The sequence below is a fragment of the Tachypleus tridentatus genome, chromosome 1 (genome assembly GCF_004210375.1).
Source record: "Tachypleus tridentatus isolate NWPU-2018 chromosome 1, ASM421037v1, whole genome shotgun sequence".
NCBI lineage: Eukaryota > Metazoa > Arthropoda > Merostomata > Xiphosura > Limulidae > Tachypleus > Tachypleus tridentatus.
The window spans coordinates 91,186,926-91,205,887 of NC_134825.1; the positions used below are offsets into that span (position 1 = coordinate 91,186,926).

General features: G+C 32.2%; 2 protein-coding genes across 2 annotated transcripts in view; one reads left to right on the forward strand and one right to left on the reverse strand.

Moving 5' to 3' along the window:
* The window catches only part of LOC143232694 (uncharacterized), a 408,737-nt gene that overhangs the window by 365,658 nt on the left and 24,117 nt on the right, over positions 1-18,962 (forward strand). The gene's annotated exons all lie outside the window — the stretch shown is intronic.
* On the reverse strand, positions 8,735-12,380 carry LOC143252377 (transient receptor potential protein-like). Its single transcript, XM_076504432.1, has 2 exons — positions 12,203-12,380; positions 8,735-9,085 (listed from the first exon to the last, which is right to left on the reverse strand). Exons 1-2 carry the CDS (start codon positions 12,378-12,380, stop codon positions 8,742-8,744), a joined length of 522 nt encoding a protein of 173 aa, XP_076360547.1. The 3' UTR covers positions 8,735-8,741.

Below are 18,962 nucleotides of genomic sequence, written 5' to 3' on the forward strand. Positions count from 1 at the left end.
CGGAGGCTTGCATAATTGTGCAAAACTTTATCTAGATCTAGTCACCCTAAAAGACATGCACATTCAAAGACAAATCTAATGTATGATTTAAACATTTTAAGAACACTACTAGGAAGTACACCTCTGACGTCACCAGTTTTACTTCGTAGTTGAATATTTTCAAAAAAATTGTGTTTGTAGTGTTCATATGATCAATCAAGGTAAGTATTATGTCGTACATAACATCCATAAAACTTAGCTTATGCGGCCTCGTGAAGTGGAGTACCATGTATATACTTGATCCTTTTAAAAATTAAAAAAAAAGAATTATTTCTCATCTTAAAAGGTTTTTTCATCGTGTAAGCAATTTTCTTCGGAGTTCTGTTAACACGTTTTAGGCTGGCAACCTCTAAATTTACATGAAAATGGACGAAAGAGTTGGTCAACCGCAAGAGGCTTCTGAAACAAAGTTGCATTTTTCGTATAATCCTCATATTATTGTAAGCGTTATTGGATGCAAAGGCCATGTTAAGTTAAGACGGATCATGAACTTGATCGGCAAGCATCTGAAAAGGATTCACGATTTCCGAAGGATGAACAACCTGATGAATATTTGTGGGGTGAATATTTTCCTCGAAACACTACGATCTAAAACGACGGAACATGTTCGCCTTGACACAGATATAAGTTATTCTTGTTTTCAAAAGAACCACGAAGCCTAAAAAAAAATTAAAAAGTGCTTCTTTCTCATCATAACTGTAAAGTATATACATAAAGAAGAAGTTTAGATTTATAGTAATTACCTGTACAGCCCTTTCAAAGGAATAACACTGCACAACAAAGTTTTTGCTTCTGTTGGGTGTTCCTTATAGATTTTTGGCTGCTAATCACGAAAATCACATCCAATTTGCCCATCACGTACCGTTTCATTGAAATCTTCAGTTTTGTCATGTTTTTTCTTATATTTGGGTCCAAAATTTTCGTTTCTGTAAGAGACCTGTGAACAATGTTTTGTGCAGTCAGGGCATGTCCAGGCATGAAATCAGGCCAAGTTAGAAGCAGTTCTATGGAAGTGTGCAGCCCGGGCAGGCCGGAGCCAGCTTGACACGGTCTCAGCAGGTTATGAAAGTGGCTTGCATACACAGATGCTGCTCATTGGATTAATATAGACTATATAGTGTGTACGTATTGTTTCAGAATATAGCATTACCTCAGTAGCACTGTAACAAGTAAGTTAGATGTTATAGACGTTTCACAGGACGATTGGTGTCGGTCAGTATGTCTCGTCAATCTCGTAACAGCCGCGATACATTCTGCTATATTTGTGGCGAGTATACGCTTGTTCATCAGAGACGCTCAATGACTGCTCTTGTGAAGAAAGCATATCATCTGTACTTTGGCTGTAAAATTGGTGATCAAGACCATTTGTTGTGCGACATGTGCTCTGTCTGTCTAAGAGCTTGCCTCAGAGGTACTCGAAAGACAATGCCGTTTGCTGTCCCGATGATATAGCGAGAACAGAAAGAACATCTGACGGACTGTTACTTCTGTTTGACTAATGTGTCTGGTTTCTCTGCCAAAAACAAGAAGTCAATTGAATACCCTAATCTACCTTCAGCATTGAGACCCGTGCCATATGACGACAGTCTTTCAATTCCGAAAACACCAGAGGAATGGATCTTCGACGAGCCAGATGAAGAAACTGCAATGCAGGGAACTGGCAGTGACATTGATCCAGATTTTGAACCATGCTCCTCAGGCAATCCACATCTCATAACGCAGTGAGAAATAAATTATCTGGTCAGAAATTTGGGTCTGTCAAAAGCAAAAGCCAAATTGCTGGGTTCGAGACTGCAGGAATGGTGTTTGCTGTTACCAGGTACAAAAATTTCTGTTTTTTCGAAGCCGCCAAGATGATATATCAAATTCTTTGCACAAGTTGACAGTTTCTGTTTCTGTGTTGACATCGAAGGATTGTTTTCTGCTTTGGGTTGTGACCATAACCCACAAGAGTGGCGTCTCTTTATTGATTCATCAATGTTAAGCTTCAAAGCTGTTCTGTTACACAATGACAACGTTCACCCTTCAATATCTGTTGGCTATGCAGCACACATGAAAGAAACCTCCGAGAACATGGAAATGTTGCTGAGGCACAGCCAGTACAGCAAGTACAACTGGACTATCTGTGGAGATCTGAAAGTCGTTGCTCTGTTACTGGGACTGCTGCTCGGCTATACAAAATACTGTTGTTTCATCTGTGAATGGGACAGTCGTGCCAAAGAGTCACATTATTCTAGATAGAGCTGGCCACTCTGTAAAAAGTTAGTTCCAGGACAGAAAAATGTGGCGCATGAACCGCTTCTCGAGCCGACAAAAATTTCTTTGCCTTCTTTTCACATAAAATTGGGACTTATGAAGAATTTCGTGAAAGCAATGAACAAAGAAGACGAATGTTTTCGTTATTTAAGACAGATGTTCATAAGAATAACTGAGACCAAGATCAAAAAGGGAATTTTTGTTGGCCCTCAGATCAGACATGTTATGTGTGACAAGCGGTTCGAAGATCTGTTAGTTGGAACAGAAAATATTCCCTGGAATGCCTTCAAAGACGTTGTTGACAACTTTCTTGGCAATTACAGAGCCCCAATTACATTTAGCTGGTAGACAAACTACTCAAAGCATACAAAACAATGAAGTGCAACATGTCACTCAAGATTCATTTCCTCCACTCACACTTGGACTTCTTCCCCTCAAATCTCGGTGCTGTCAGTGGGAACATGGTGAAAGATTTCACCAGGACATTGCTACAATGGAAAAACGATATCAGGGCAACTGGAATCCGTCAATGCCTGCTGGCTACTCTTGGACACTGCAACGTAATGCATCGGACATTGAATACAAACGAAAATCAGGAGCAAAACACTTTTAATTATATTGAACTTAAAAGCGTATTAAAAACATAAACGCAATTAAATACGTTATTGCCGGTAAACAGTTAACTGTCTATTTCTCAGAGTTCCTACGTGATGAAGCAAAATCTGAACTATATTTGTGCATACCCACCAGGTACCTGTCACAATCAGCAAAAAATTTTACAGGAAGCAAGACTTTTCAAAGAAATTGTTGTCCAGTGTAAGTTATGAACGTTACGATCATTTTCTGAAGATCACAAGATTTTCAAACAGCCAAAATTCAAACGAAACACAGTTTTCATGGCAAAAAGGCGTAATATTTGATGTAAATATTTCTTTCGACACAATAGCGCAGTAACAAATAAAATCTTGTTCTGTTTTTACTCTATAATCGTAAGTGAATGTCCGTTTTTCATTTCATGTTATAAAAGTTGTTGCTAAAAAGCATCTAAAGAGTTGTTTTTCTTAACAGATAGTTACATATTTGTGTACAAACGCCCGTCTCTTAAACTACTGCGTGATTAAATTTAATTCTCTATGAATGAAATAAATATAAAACCAAGAATATTGCAAAACGAAAAGTTTTGCACATCACTAGAACGTAGCCCAAAATTGTTTGCTACAATTGACACTTGCGTTCAAAGACGAAGTCCCATCTTTCAATAGACCACTTAACACTGAATCTTTAAGTCCTTACCAAAATGTTATTTAGCGGTTGAATGTAGCACACAGTCTGTATAAAAATGTTAAATTTAACGTCTTTAATTTAGCTTCAACAAGGACGTTATTTACTTCATTTTGTGCTACCTCAAACTGTAGTAACAAAATATCGTACTAGAACACGGTACAATAAAAAGACAAGCAGCTGGGTTTTAGGGTAAGTTATTGTAAACACGTTTTCATCACTGCTTTTCATACTTGTCTTTACCGGTTGAAGAACGGTTTTCTAATTGGCCGACCCTATTTCTGTTGTCAACGTCAAGTCTCAACAATGTCCATTTCAGAAAGCAAACACATTTTACACATACAGCATTGTAAAAAATACCAAAGCTTCTGTACGAACCCACATTCTAAATTCATCCTATTCTGTTATTTCTAAACTTGGTTGTGGTGATTTCAAAGCTCAGGTTTTTATCTAACATGATATATGAAAAAAACGATAGATTAATAGATAGCAAGTGTTTGAAACGCTTCTGATCCTAGTTAGCTTTTGGTAGGTCATTTCACGATCAAAACAAATCCAGAATATTTGGATCACTTCTGAATGGTTGAATTTTAATTAGGCGAAAGTGATAAAAATACACAAAGAATGTTTACGTTGGTCGTTGAAACGTAAGAAAAACGAGTTTAAAACTGAATATCAAATAGAACATAAAACTGAAAGCCTGAGTTATTTCTATTAAACTTTTATGTCCTCGAAAAGTTTTGCATGAATTGTTTAAGCTTAGGCCTTTGACGTTCATGAGAACTATTTATATACGTTTTATACTTGATTAGTTTTATGCGTTTTTCTTTCTTTTGTTAATCGCTTTTCTCTGGTAAAACATGTATTCAACTACAATTAGCAAACTATTATTTTCAAACTAAGATATCTCATATTGTATTTCAGAGTTGAAGCTGGTTTTGCGTTTTATGGATATAACGAAAGAGAATAATGATAAAGGTCATCAGTATAAGTAATTAAGTGTTGCGTTCTAAATGATTGTTGTTTACTACATACGCATGAATTGGGAACAATAGTATGATATTTTTTTTTTATGTTTAAACGGTACGTAAAATTTTAAAGTTATAAATACCCAGGTCGTTCACTAGAAAATAATTCTAACTGTGACTACTTCTACCATTCAAACAGGACCCCTGGCGGTGAAGTTGTAAAATTAGAAACACCCTATTTTACGCTTATTTTAAAAATTATAATTGAAATATAGTATTATGAGGTAAAAGTGGCAATCTGTTAATGTACAAAATTACGTAAGATTTAGAAAAAAAGATGAGATTATTAGTATAATAAGAACTGGAGTCGCATAATTTCAAACTGGCAGATACTTTTATACTTCATACAGAAGATTATCTTTTTTAAATACTGTCCAAGGTGACTCTTATAGAGAGCTTTGAACAGTTATCAAAGTTTAACCAAAACTAAAATAGTAAAGGAAGCAAACAAAAACTGAATCACTATAATTAATTCATGTGTAATTCGCCACCAAAATAACTAATTTAATTCAAAGTCAGAATATCACAAAAAAAGGCAAAGAAGAATTCATAAAACACTTTCTAATATGTTAAATATTTTCATTCAATGTTCATCCAGTTTCTGTGTTTATTTCCAAAAAATCTAAGATAAATTTTTAATCATTAGATAATTTTTAATTGGATGAATTCGATAACATGAAACTTCCAAACTACTACTACTATGTGGCTTATTCATTGTATCTGAGCTGTCAGGAATTTATTCTTTCGTTACGCATCTATTTATGGTCTGCTAAGTAAAACAAATATCAGTTTATTATTTATTCTAAATTATAATAGAAAAGCATCATTCGTTGAACATGCCTTGATTTTTTTCTATCATCAAAACTGTCCACTATTCAAAACGGAATAATATTTCTTTATAAAACTAGACTTTAGCTGGAGAATTAGAGGTAAATTAAACTTTAATAACATACATTAAACAATACACTATGTTTTAGAAAACAAATACTGGACGGCTACAAAATATTAAAGTTTTACGTGATGTCATTCAGAGACATAAAAACTGTTAATGAACATGAATAAACTGAATTTAGTGTTTTTTAAATAAAATGAAATAAATTTAAGATATTAAATAAATTTTGAAAAACAAAAGCACGAACAAAACAAAGTTAGTTGAGATTCTCTTGACGTAAATAGTTTTGATTATGCAGATGATATTATAATATTAAAAATACCCGAGTTATGGGAAAGTAATAAATCTTACACTGAAGAAACGTACTTCTTAAGTTCACTTGTTTTTGTATTTTCAATTGATACCTTAAAAGTTTTTGAAATAATCATGTAGGCAACAAATGGAAATAATATTCCTACTATTCACACAGTACAGCTATGCTAAAAACTAGAAATACTCCATTTAGGTAAGTTATAACAATGATGGAATGGATTAGAACTGTGTTATTGCTGCTTTTATATAGTAAGATAAGCTCATACAGATTGATCTTTCTGAGTATGAGGGTACACAAGAGGTAATAAAGACAGGTTAAAAATCGCCTGTCTAACACATATTCATTAAATTGGCCAACGCTCATATATTTATGATCGCATTGGAAAAATGTTGACATAGGAGCCATGGCAAACTTGTTTATGTTTTAGGACGACTAAGGATCTAGGAAATTTAAAACCAAAAAACATTCATAAATCAGGTATGAACTTAACGAGTATGAAATACTCCATAACTTCCACATCAGGTCTAAAGTCATCTTGCGCCCTTGCAGATTAAAAGTTTTATAAAATTGGCCAGAAAGATGTACCTTTCTTTTAACAACTGAAACCTATAAATCTGTAATATATTCCACCTCGTGAAAGAATACAGGGGAAATTAAATTTAAAAGAACGGATAATTATTTGTACAAACCTTTAAAAACTAAGTAACAAAACTTTACAGATTCCAAAGTTATGAGTATGGTATTACTGTGATTTTTTCGTGAATGGACTAATTACTTAGTGTACAAAGGTTTTGTCATAGCATCATCTCAACCCGAAACCTCTATTTTTGAGCTACTTAAGTTTCGGCAAACCGTTTTTATAAAAGCCTACAACAAAGGGTCCAATTTCTAAATCAAATATTTATTAAAATACTGCTTAAAACCTATATCTTTGTGGCAATTCTTTACGTCAAATGTTTAGGACCTTAATGGATATTTTTCTGATAGAAGTAGAAACATCAAATGCCCACAAAAGTACGCGCTCTCATTTATCCAGCTTTTAGTTAAGTACGAAAGATATTTAGTTTGTTTAAAATTCATAACGTGATAATTTTATATACTTTAAATATTTTCATTTGATCCAGCTTCTTTACATTCCAAACATTCTCTTAGTTTGCCCTTTTTTATAATATTATCAAGGCACAAGCACTTAAAAAGACTGTATATTGTTTTGAGAATAAGTACTATTGTTTTTAATTATTTTTTTAAAAAAGGCAGAATTATTCTACAGGGTGGCCCGTAAGTCCCTACCCATCCATATGTTATTATGTTATATTCAATTACACATGTATTACAAATTTGTTTCTTTTTTTTTCAGAGAAATATGTCCGATGTAAGCCCATTTACACTTGAAGAGCGTATTGTGACAAGTACGTGGGTACATGAGGGCAAGAATACTGGTGACAGCACACAGATACACTGGATACATAAGATATATGGATGGGTAGGGACTTACGGGCCACCCTGTACAATACAATTTGATGCTATGAATTTTATACAGTAAAATGTTACTTTTTAATAGCATTTAGTACCTTTCTCAAGAAAATTGACGAAAATGAGAGATATACACCCATTAGTACCGAAGATCTACAGATAAAACGACAAAAAAGGAGTAATTAACTAGTGTTATTATACACAAATATAGAAATAAAAATCAAGCTTTTTGTGCGCGTTTTCATGAAGTTGTATGTTATCTTGCCTTTGCAATTATATAATAAAACATTCTCACATATAAACAAATAATTGTCACCTTCAACAACGTAAGCTTGAGACACGCAGAAGTTTAAAACTGTCAATTTCAAAAATCTTAGAATTTAGCCATTATTCTGTTTTATCTTTCTGAGTTACAGTGTGTTAAGTTTTTATTGCTTTAAAAACAAACAAGTTTCATAAGGTTAATCAATTTTTATATTTTCAATTATATTTATATCTCATTAGTCTATAATAAATGTCAAACCTCATAGAAAGAGTTTTAGGACTAAAATTACATTAATAAAACAAGTTATTTGTATCTTCTTGACTGTGGACCAATAGTTTGCAATAATTAATGTATATTTCAAAATAATTGAATGTAAGCAAGTAGCGTCAGTGATAAGACCAATAGAAATAATTTTTGGTTTAACAAAAAACATTTTCTGTGTGCTAATTAAGCCTATTTACATAGCTGATATATCATCTTTGTACAAAAATATTGATGCAAGACTAGACAATGCTAAATTGTCATATCCAGCCAACAGACATTTGTTTGTCTACTGGTTCAATTCCAAATATTTGCGACATGATCTTAGTAGATCCGTTTGCTGTTTTATCGGATGTCATCAAGGGATGTTCCAAGGATGAGTTATTATTGGCAACTTTAGGAACAGCACTACCTGAACGGCTACAAGAGTAGCAACTGATAGGATTTACCTCTCCTGCGGAGATAAAGAAAGGTTTTTTTGGAATATTATATTGTTCACCTTGGATCTGCTTAGGGATTTCTTGAAGTTCAGAGAAATTTCCCTTTGATTTTACCATAGTTTCTGAAGAAACGAATTTAGATTCAGCGTGACTTGGAAATGGAGAGAGACTCCTTTCGGGAACGACTAATTTTAAGGGGGTGGAAGTTTCTGAAAGAAAAGGAATGTCGTCTGATGAAGAATCAAAATAACGCATTTTTGGTGGCATTTGAGGCACATTGGAGCCAGAAATACTAACAGTCCTATTGACTTCTTTATTCTCTGGAATTCCACTTAATTTAGGAACTGTCTGAACCCTGTATTTAGCTTGGTCTTGAAATACAAGCTTTGATTTTAAAGGATTAAATTTTAAACTTCCAAATGTCCGTCCAAATCGAGCTAGCTTTTTGTCACAGAGTTCAGTATCAAGTTGACCTTCTTTGACTTTCTCTGCACTACAAATAGCTGAGGGGGAAAATAGTACTTAAAATGGACTCATTAGACATGTCACACTGGCTGTGATTATCTGAAGAATCTTGATCACTTTTGGATTCCACACTTCGGCTTTTATAAAGAGTAGCTCCAGTACTCTTTGTGGCTTCCATTATGTTATTCCATTTTCGAATTTTCGTGCTTTTCTTTTCGCAGGCTAGTCGTGCAACTTTCATAAACCTATTAGTCGCTGGTTTCTCAGAGATGTTGAGATTAAACTCCGATTTTGTTGACCTATCGACAAGTCCGATATTGAACCCCTTCATTAAACGGCGCTCCTTTAATCTACCTTTCTTGCCACCAACACCTGAAAAAATGAAAATAGGCCCTTCTTTAAACGATACTTCATTAGTTTGCCTTTCTTGTTACCAGCACTTGAAAACATGAAACAATAAAATTAACATTTCTTCAAACAATTCTGCTTTAGTCTGTCTTTCTTGTTATCAATTCTTAAAAAGGTGAAAAAATTATGTTTGAAAAGTATTTGGATGATAAAAGTTGGAGTTGAGATTTTAAAAGGGAGGGTTGTATGTGTGTAATATAATTTAGGAAATAAGAAAGTTTAGATGGACCAAAAAACCCACTTGTAGTGCTTTAATATATTGCTATTTCGACACAAGCATGTAAGCTAAACAGACCAAACACACTATTTCATGCAATGCTGTAACGCAAGAGTGTAAACCAAACAGGTTAAAACACATACTTTTACGTATAGTTGTAATGCAAGCGGCTAAACTAAGTAAACACACACAAAATATGTGAATACACACATTTTATGCATTGTTTTAACTAGATTGTATGGATTTTAACAAAGACTGGATGATAATACTAAAAACGTAATACTAGTTTATAAGTACTTTTCAAGCGATAAGAATATTTACTTTATATTTGTTTTGACTCATTATTTGTATATAAAACATACATTTAAAAGCAAGAACTAATTTACCAAATCTCTAACGAAGATACCACTATAGACAGAAGTAACGTGTAACATATGTTAATGTTGTTATTTCCGTAGTTTTGAAAAATCTCTAATTACTCTTATGAATGCTTCATGTTTCATTTGATAAACATTATATTCCAATCTTCCTATTAAATTAAATACACAGACACCTACCTATTTGATATCATGGGGTCTATATATGAGAAGGCAGCTATTTTTAAAAATAATTTTATTAAACATACACACAGTATGCAGAAGCACAAGAACAAGTGGCTTAACAAGTAACGTAATATAACATACCTTCTGACAAAAGGTAATGATTCTTGTAAAAAAATATATGAAGTGAAAGTATTTTTTAAAATGTCACAAAAATGATAAAAACATAGAAACATTAAAGTATTAAAAACTTTTTCAAAGAAAGTGTCTATGAAATATATCATCTATCTTTAATGAAGAGAAATAAACTATATTGTACTCGTTGCGTGCTTAAAAACACCGATTTTTTAAGCTAAACTATATCTAGTATAGAAACATTTGCTGCATAAAATAAATGAATGCTATATAGAAACCGCATTACACGGTACAAATGAAAGAAATAAAGTAAATACGACGTTATGTATAAGCTTACATTATCATGATTCTCAACAGAAACAAAATGGAGTAGTGAGATTACGTTTACGTCGTACACAATCTGTTTTTGATAGATCGTTCTCTGTTAATTATGTTCTTAGTTAGTCGAGCATATATAAACTAATAAAAGCGCTCAAAGACAGCGGAGTCTCAACAAGTAAGCCAGAACAACAAGCTTATTTTCATTCTCATTATGCTTTATAGCAAGAAAAGTCTGATTTCTCGAATTTCGAAGTAATTATTGCTAGTACAAATTTAAACTAAAAAAATACTGCTCGTATAAAATAAAAAAAAAATGATATTATGATAGCATTCTAGAGTTCCATATCGTTGTTGTTGTAGGTGTTTTGTTTGAATAATCACATCAAACTTCTATGGTTATTAAGATAATGCGTAAGATGCTGGTTTTACGTGAAAAGACAAGGAACATACTTATCGAAATGGCTTAGTAGAGGTGATATAACACAAAGGGTTCAGCACCTTTATATTAAAACATTTTGGAGTTTAATCACGTGTTGTTACAGTTTATAGTGCCACTTACAGTCATGCTCTCTCTAATGACTCGCATCTCGACAGTAACCATGCATTGTTGTTTCTATCGCAAAAGGTTTTGTTGTAAGACATTGTTCAAAGCATAGCACTCCATCCTAGTACTTTCCAATATTCCACCTACAAAACAAGAACGATAGTTTCCCTACACCTATTTCAATACTCCAATTGTACAGAAATCCATAAACGACTTGGCCAATATGTTTTCTATGTTTCATGTTCCAGTTACCGAAAGTGTTCGACGGTTGAATATGAGGTATGACTGGAATCTTCATCTTGGTGAACTAATACTTTATTGTCTGCGTTTATAGATAGAGACTGTTCTCGATAAGGATGTGTACTGTTGCCTGGACTACGTAAACTTTCTTTTGCCATTGACTTCTGTGTTTCTGGATTTTCATCTGTTACAAGACGCTGCACTTTGTTTACTACGACTATTATACGACTTGTTGTAGATCACACTTTCTGGATCGTCATCATTCTCCAAATCAATTCTTCTTTTTTTCCTTCTTTTTTCATGTCACTAGATACGATGGGTATCGCTGTCTTGAAAAATTTACATTAGTGATCTGAACACATGTCTATAATACGAGCGTCAAAAGCGGCTATTACTCACCCTTTCCAAAAGTGAACTTAAAAATGTAGTTCTGATACATGCAGTTCCACCATTACGTAATACTAACGATGGTTGTAATCTGACTTTATACTTTACGTATTTAAAATCGCTTTAATATTACGTACTGGCCCGGCATGGCCAGGTGGGTTAAGGCTTTCGACTCGTAATCCGAGAGTCGCGAGTTCGAAAACCCGTCTCACCAAACATGCTCGCCCTCTCAGCCGTGGGGGCGTTATAATTTTACGGTCAATCCCACTATTCGTTGGTAAAGAGCAGCCCAAGAGTTGGCGGTGGGTGGTGATGAATAGCTACCTTTTCTCTAGTCTTACACTGTAAAATTAGGGACGGCTAGAGAAGATAGCCCTCGTGTAGCCCTGCGGGAAATTCAAAAACAAACAATTCTCTAATATTACGTTCTTAGCTCTTTGTAAATCACACGCCATCTGCACTTGATAATGAAAGGGACTCCAGTTAGAACTTGTTGTTTTATCAACTGTAAATATTTATCAATGACTGATCCTTGAAGCTTTAATTGTATTGTTTAATTTATGATGTACGTTAACTGTGAATTACTTTGAGTCAAATAAGATTTTCAATAGAATATTGTGTGGCTAACAGAAAAGTATATTCAGATCTAAAACTTATTTCTTATTCAGCAGTTCAGTCTAGTAAATGAAGCAACATACCATGCATTTGTCCTTTTGCTACTGAAGTGTTAAGCCCGCTGTTTTTTAGGACCTCCATTAGTTCATAGCGGAAAGATGAGATATCTTGTTTAATCTCGTTCACATCATCTTCAGTCACGCCTTGATTGTCCGCATGCCTTTGTTCTCTAGTGATATACCGACGAACTAAATTTCTCATGATGGTCTGTACAGAAGGAGGTCAGAGAGGAAATTGAATAATTAAAATCAACAGAATAAGCTTATCGAAAATAAAAAGTTAGAAACGCACGAAATTTATGCGTGAAATAATTTTCCCTGAACTAAACAAGAGATAGGTAGCCTAGGGCAATCCGCTCCTGTTGACGACTCTAATAATTTTGAATCAACGAATCTGATGTCTTAAATTGCAATACATTTGAAAAACAGGGTCGTTCGTTGATGTAAAACTTTCATAAATTTGAGCATACGTAAAAACTGAGATATCAGATAAAATACGTTATGGGTTCGCTATAATTTGTTTGTTTGTTTTTGAATTTCGCACAAAGCTACTCGAGGGCTATCTGTGCTAGCCGTCCCTAATTTAGCATTGTAAGACTAGAGGGAAGGCAGCTAGTCATCACCACCCACCGCCAACTCTTGGGCTACTCTTTTACCAACGAATTGTAGAATTGATCGTCACATTATAACGCCCCCACGGCTGAAAGGGCGAGCATGTTTGGCGCTACGGGGATGCGAACCCGCGCCCTTCAGATTACGATTCGCACGCCTTAACTTCCTTGGCCATGCCGGGCCGGTTCGCTATAAAGTATATATATTCCTTGATTAAACCGTCTTATTTTAAAGAGATAACTACTCTCTCAGCAAAATGAATAAAACACATAATTACGTAATAAAATTATTGGATTATTCAGCAATATTAAAATTGTATTAATGGCTATTATAAATTATGTGTTTCTATTGTGATTCTTATCCACACGTAGTGTGTAATTAACTTTATGTGACTTCTTAGGTTGTTTTCATTGAAAAGAATCAAACTTTATTATCTTAAGATTCAGTCCTATTTGGAAGTATGTGATATTTGACAACTAAGAAAATTAAGTCAGTTATGAATGTTAGGAAATAGGGGATTTTTATGCTTTATCAAACACATCTAAATTTGATATATTAAAGGATTATATGAAGAAATATCATGTGTTTAGTGAAGCCACCAAAAATTCAAAGTAGACGTATGTAGTAGAAGTTTAAAAATAAAGATTGAATCTCTGAATATCTATTATAAGAGCTTGTGATTAAATATGTGAAACTGTTTATTTCAAAACTTCCGAAAACGAAAGATACAACCCACGGACGTGACGAATTACATCCTAGTACTGAACGCCCCTATGGGTTAAAAGTTTTAGGGTATTGTATTTATAATCTCTTAACTCTATTAAATGTTACATTACAAAAAGTATAATATAAAATGTTAATTGGGTTTGATCTACCTAATTTTATCCTACATATGCCACCATACTAACGTGATAATTTGATAAAGAAAATTTATTTTTTTACCTAGTATTTATAAAGAACATTATGCTAAGTATTTCTAACTGACATCTAAAACTAAATGAATATTTTATAATTTACAAAGATAAGTAAATAAAATGATGATTTTTAAATATTTTTTAAACTGCGAAATCTATTCCATTTATAAAGAAATATACTGCAGGTTTTTAAACAGAAAAGTAGAAACGATTCACATCGCTACCTGAAGTTTTATAGTAATCATCCTGAACACACTAAAATCAAATATTCCTCTGTATTTAGCCCAAAGATTCTTTAGATCTCGATTAAGTAATAAAAATTAAATGAAATCAAATATTTTTTTCTTAATTTTAATGATACGGTAAATATTAATTAAGAGGCTTATATTCAGCTAGAAATAGTTTTAATATGGCAATGAAAGCTTCTAAACATGTTATATCACTTATGCTACTACGTGTTGTCCTAACTATAATATGAATTACAAATATACACATAACCAACTAAATGATTTAGCTTACGAAAACTGAAAAAATAATCATAATCATAAAAGCCAGATGTCAGTCAGTTAGCCGGTCACGCTCGATTTGTCCGAATTTCTTGAGTTACATGAGCTCAATCCTACTTTTTCTCTTGTAATACTTTCTATTTTGAGAGTTGAATGTAAAACCTTGTCAAGAAGGAAATTTTTATACCACAGATTTACTTAACATCGAGTGAAATTAATTTATTGTTTGTTATGAAGAGAAGTTTTTGAACGATGATCTAATATTTACAAGAAATATGGTTAAAATAATTATTCCAATAATGCAATTGATGGGATTAGAAAATAACAGTAATCAATGAATGCTAGAAAGTGACACTCTTTAAGTAAAGGAGATTTTGGTTTCCTGAAGCTAGAAGACCCTTTGTTTTGCTTATGTCTGTTTACAGGGTGTAAAGTCGCAAATGCATATTGGAGGATTCATATTAGTAGGCTTTGGTTCCCCATAATTTTTGACGGGCTCCTATACTGGGCTTCTTAATAATTAAAAATATATTGTAGTTACGAACAACCTAAAATAAGTATTAAATATAGGATGTTAACTATTAAAAATATGAATACTGTTAGAGAAAAAAGGGGATTTTTCATATAGTAGTGTTAATTGTGAATTATGCAATTTTTTACATATTAAGAAATTAAAGGATCAACTGGAGATATTACTGCTAAAGTAAATAGTAAACTTGACTGTAATTCTATAAATATTATATATTTTTAGAAAGTAATATTTTTAGAGCTTTTTATTTATAGAAAATAGGACATTTAAGAGTGAAACTCAATTTATAAGTCATGTGTCAGAAAGCCATCTAATAAGTACTTTATATTCCTGACAACATCCTAATTAATATATAACAAACAGCGTTTTTTGTTCAGTTAAATCTTTCTTATGTGTTTTCCTTTAGTCCTGTTACAATAAAAAGATAAAGAAAAGATATTTGATTTTTCTCAATAAGAAATTTAATGCAACACTTAATCACTAACACACTAAAAAAAGCTCCAATGTTGATTTTTTCAAATGGGATTGTCTTATTGCTGCGGTGTGCAAATTAATTTCTTTTGATAAAAGACTGAAAAGCTAAAAAATAAAAATATTCGTTTCTCTAGAATTTTGTTTTTTATTATCACAGCGAAACATGGAATGGAAGCTCAATACAAATATGTATATGTGGTAATGGTATATGCACTCAGCCATTGTGTAAAAATATATTGCGATAAAGTTGCAATTATTTATTTCAAAGGTTGTTCTTTGTTTTATTACAGTGTTTAAACTGTTAACGTGAATAATTTTAGAATTCAGCAATGACTACTGCTCTATATTTTCAGCTCCGGTTTTTATATGATGTTTTCAGATCAATAATCCTGATTGTGTGATAATATATTGTAACGAATTTACTAATATATATTGATTTTATTATCAATGTTTGTTTTATTTAAATACATATTTAGAAATGCATGTAGCTTATATCGTTAAATGTGTATTGCTAGCTAGCTACCCTTTAAATGAACCGTACCGATATCAATTCAAAATTAACTCACTCAACGCAAACACTCCACAAAATATTCAGTTTTTTAGACTAGATAAAATACTAAATATTGTTTGTAAGTTTGTAAAATTTTTGCATATAAATCATTATATGTAATAACCATTAGTTTAAATTGTATTATTGTTTGTATATTAAACACATATGAATTAAGAAAGGAAATTGTATATATCAATCTTTTTGGCAAATATCATAAACCAAATACATTTCGACATTTAATTAACTTCTAAATTTAAATTACAATTTCCAGCTATTTAAAATTGTAATACGTAACAATAGATTGAGGTTCGTCCGACATAAATTATAATACGTAACACAATGTATAGTCTCTTCAAAACTTTAAATTATTTCAACATTTCAATTTTATTAAATCAGTCGCAGTTTAAACATTGTTATAAGCAGTCGTGAAGAGACCAAATCGTAAGTTAAATTAAATAAGTCTTATTTACTTTCTGAAAGAAATCGAGTATATACATTTTTCAAATTCTTTCGTACGAATTAAGTTAAAAACAACTAATCCTCAAAAAGTTAGCATATTTCTTATTTTTTTATTGGTCTAAACTACATTTCTTTTATCGTGTTTTTTTAAATTCAAATGTTCATAATTAATTAATAAGTTGAGAGAATACTGAGAAAAAGAGTCGTATAAATCTAAAAATGACAAAAATAAACATTTCAGACCAATTTCAGTTCTTATGAATTAATTATGAGCGTTTGAATTACAGAAAAGAAATAAGAAAAGAAATGTAATTTAGACCAACAGAAATATAATAAATATACTAACGTCTTTGAGGATTACATGTTTTAACTTTAAAAGGATTTGATAAAACTATGTACTCAGTTTTCTCGTTCCCAGTAAATTTTCAGATTCCTGATAGTTATTACAGTTGTGCAGCTTTGGGTTTAATAATAAACAAATTGCAGCAATAATTATAGTGTACTTTTCAAAAGTAACTGCACTTATACTATAACTAATTTGAGATCGCCTAATATTTGCCCATATTTATTGCTAACACAGGTAACAAATGTACTGCAATACAAGACGCTACAAATAACAGAGACTTATTTTAGTTGAATAAAATGTTTGGCTATACAACAATTCAAAGGCTCATTGCTAAGATAAATTTAATTGTTTTTGAAATTAAACCTCTTAAATTAATGTTTTTAGTAAATACTAATAATTTAAACATATTGCACATTGATATTATGATATTAACCTTAGGGTGCTTTGTATAAACTTTAATTAATCTTTTCACATTTGTATTGATGATTTTTATATCGAAAATAGTCACACAAAATTAATACTTACTTGATAACGGAGATTTCGCTCACTTGTTTTTGGCTTGGCTTGTTTCTAATTCATTTGGATATAAAACGAAAAATTAAGCATTCTGCTGAAGAAACATGATATTTTATACTTTGAAACTGAGCTTCTCTAATCTTCTCTCTGTCACATACTTTATAAACCCATATCTGTTACAACAGCGTCGTCAACAAATCTATAAATATCGTGTTAGTTAAGGTCATTTAAGAAATCACTTTACTTAACTCTAAATCACACATTTTTGAAACTAAATGATATGATAGTTAGTAAAATTTTCTCGCTTCTTTTCAATATTTTGAAAACTAATTTATGCCACCATGATCGTCCTACCAGTATACTTCTAAGAAAATGTAATTAACAATAAACAAAGAATCAATAAAATCAACAGTTATAGTAATTAATAACCTAAGTTGTCCAACCATACAGATACAGCGAAACAACACTTTATTGTAATTTCCTGTTTTTGTTGTTATTTTTTAATGTATGTTAGTGTTTTTGCCACCTGGACAATTTTGAAACTTTTCCAACAAGTGGAAATTCCGATCGTGATCTACACATGCTAAAAGCTCTAGCACAGCTGTCGCGGCTGCGTATCTTATGTGTCAATAATTCTAAATGTGGTTACTTTAATTTTGAGGTAATGGTAGGTGTGAAAAAGCGAATTTTTTTGTTTTATTTCGGCAGTATAATGGCCTGGAAAGTACAAATAAACAACGAACACGGCGTGACTTTGTTAGCAGCAGATACACCTCGTGAAATTCTTATTGAAAAGTAAAGTCCTTTGTTCTTATCAGCTAAATTTCGCTACCAAAGATTACATCATTTTAAGTTAATCACGATAGAGGGGAAAAGTCTTATGCTCTATGATACTGGTTAATTGTTTGTTTATTTAATAATTCTCACGTTAAGTTATGCAAAGGGCTACCTGAGCAAAGCCGTTCCTAGTTTTGAACTGTTAAAACTAAAAGAAGAACAGCTAGTCAATAACACCCTTTGAGCTATTGAACTATTGTTGCCTGATAAATAAGTAGAATTTATCTGCCATTCTTAAAATGCACCACAAGAACAAATGCGAGATTTTGTCGTAAGAAGAAGCTAACTATGGGTTTTAAGATTAATAATCCGGGCATATTTACCACTAATCCATGCCTGAGACGTTTATTTTGCTTGAAATTTTTGTTATCGTTGTCAGTAATCTGATAACCAATTACATTCATAGAACGTCGAGTAAGAGTATTTTACTATTACTAAACGATGTTAAAGCATTTGAGATTCTGAACCAATAATAAGGACATATATGTTTGTTAATTAAAAGTTTATGATATTATATAATTACTAGCCTACTACCGTCCCACCCTATCGCAGTGTTATTATAGCTGACGAATTTAAGCTAATCAATTCTACTAATGAACTGTTATTTATATCCTTTTATCAGGAATTTAATCGTATATTTATCTTGATCACATACATTATTCATTTGATTTTTCCTTACGCGGGTCAGAACAAATGTGAATATCATGACAGGTTCTGAATCGGAAGATTCAGGGTCCAAGTCCAAGATATTCCGCAGAAAACCTCTCGTGCTTCCAGGCGAGAGTTGGTTATCAAAGTAAGAGTTAATCTTGCTATATTCGGTTAAGAATAGCCATTCAGGTTTCAAGAGTTGCTGATTGGTTGCTTTCACTCTGGTCAGCAGCTTAAAATTGGTACTTTTATGCTTAAATCTTGAGATTTCTGACATTACAATTTAAACCATGTATCATATAAAATGCTGTTTAGGTTAAGAATACAATTAATTATGCCTTTTGCATGCAATCAAAACTAAGCTTTAATACTATTGAATTTAGAAAACAA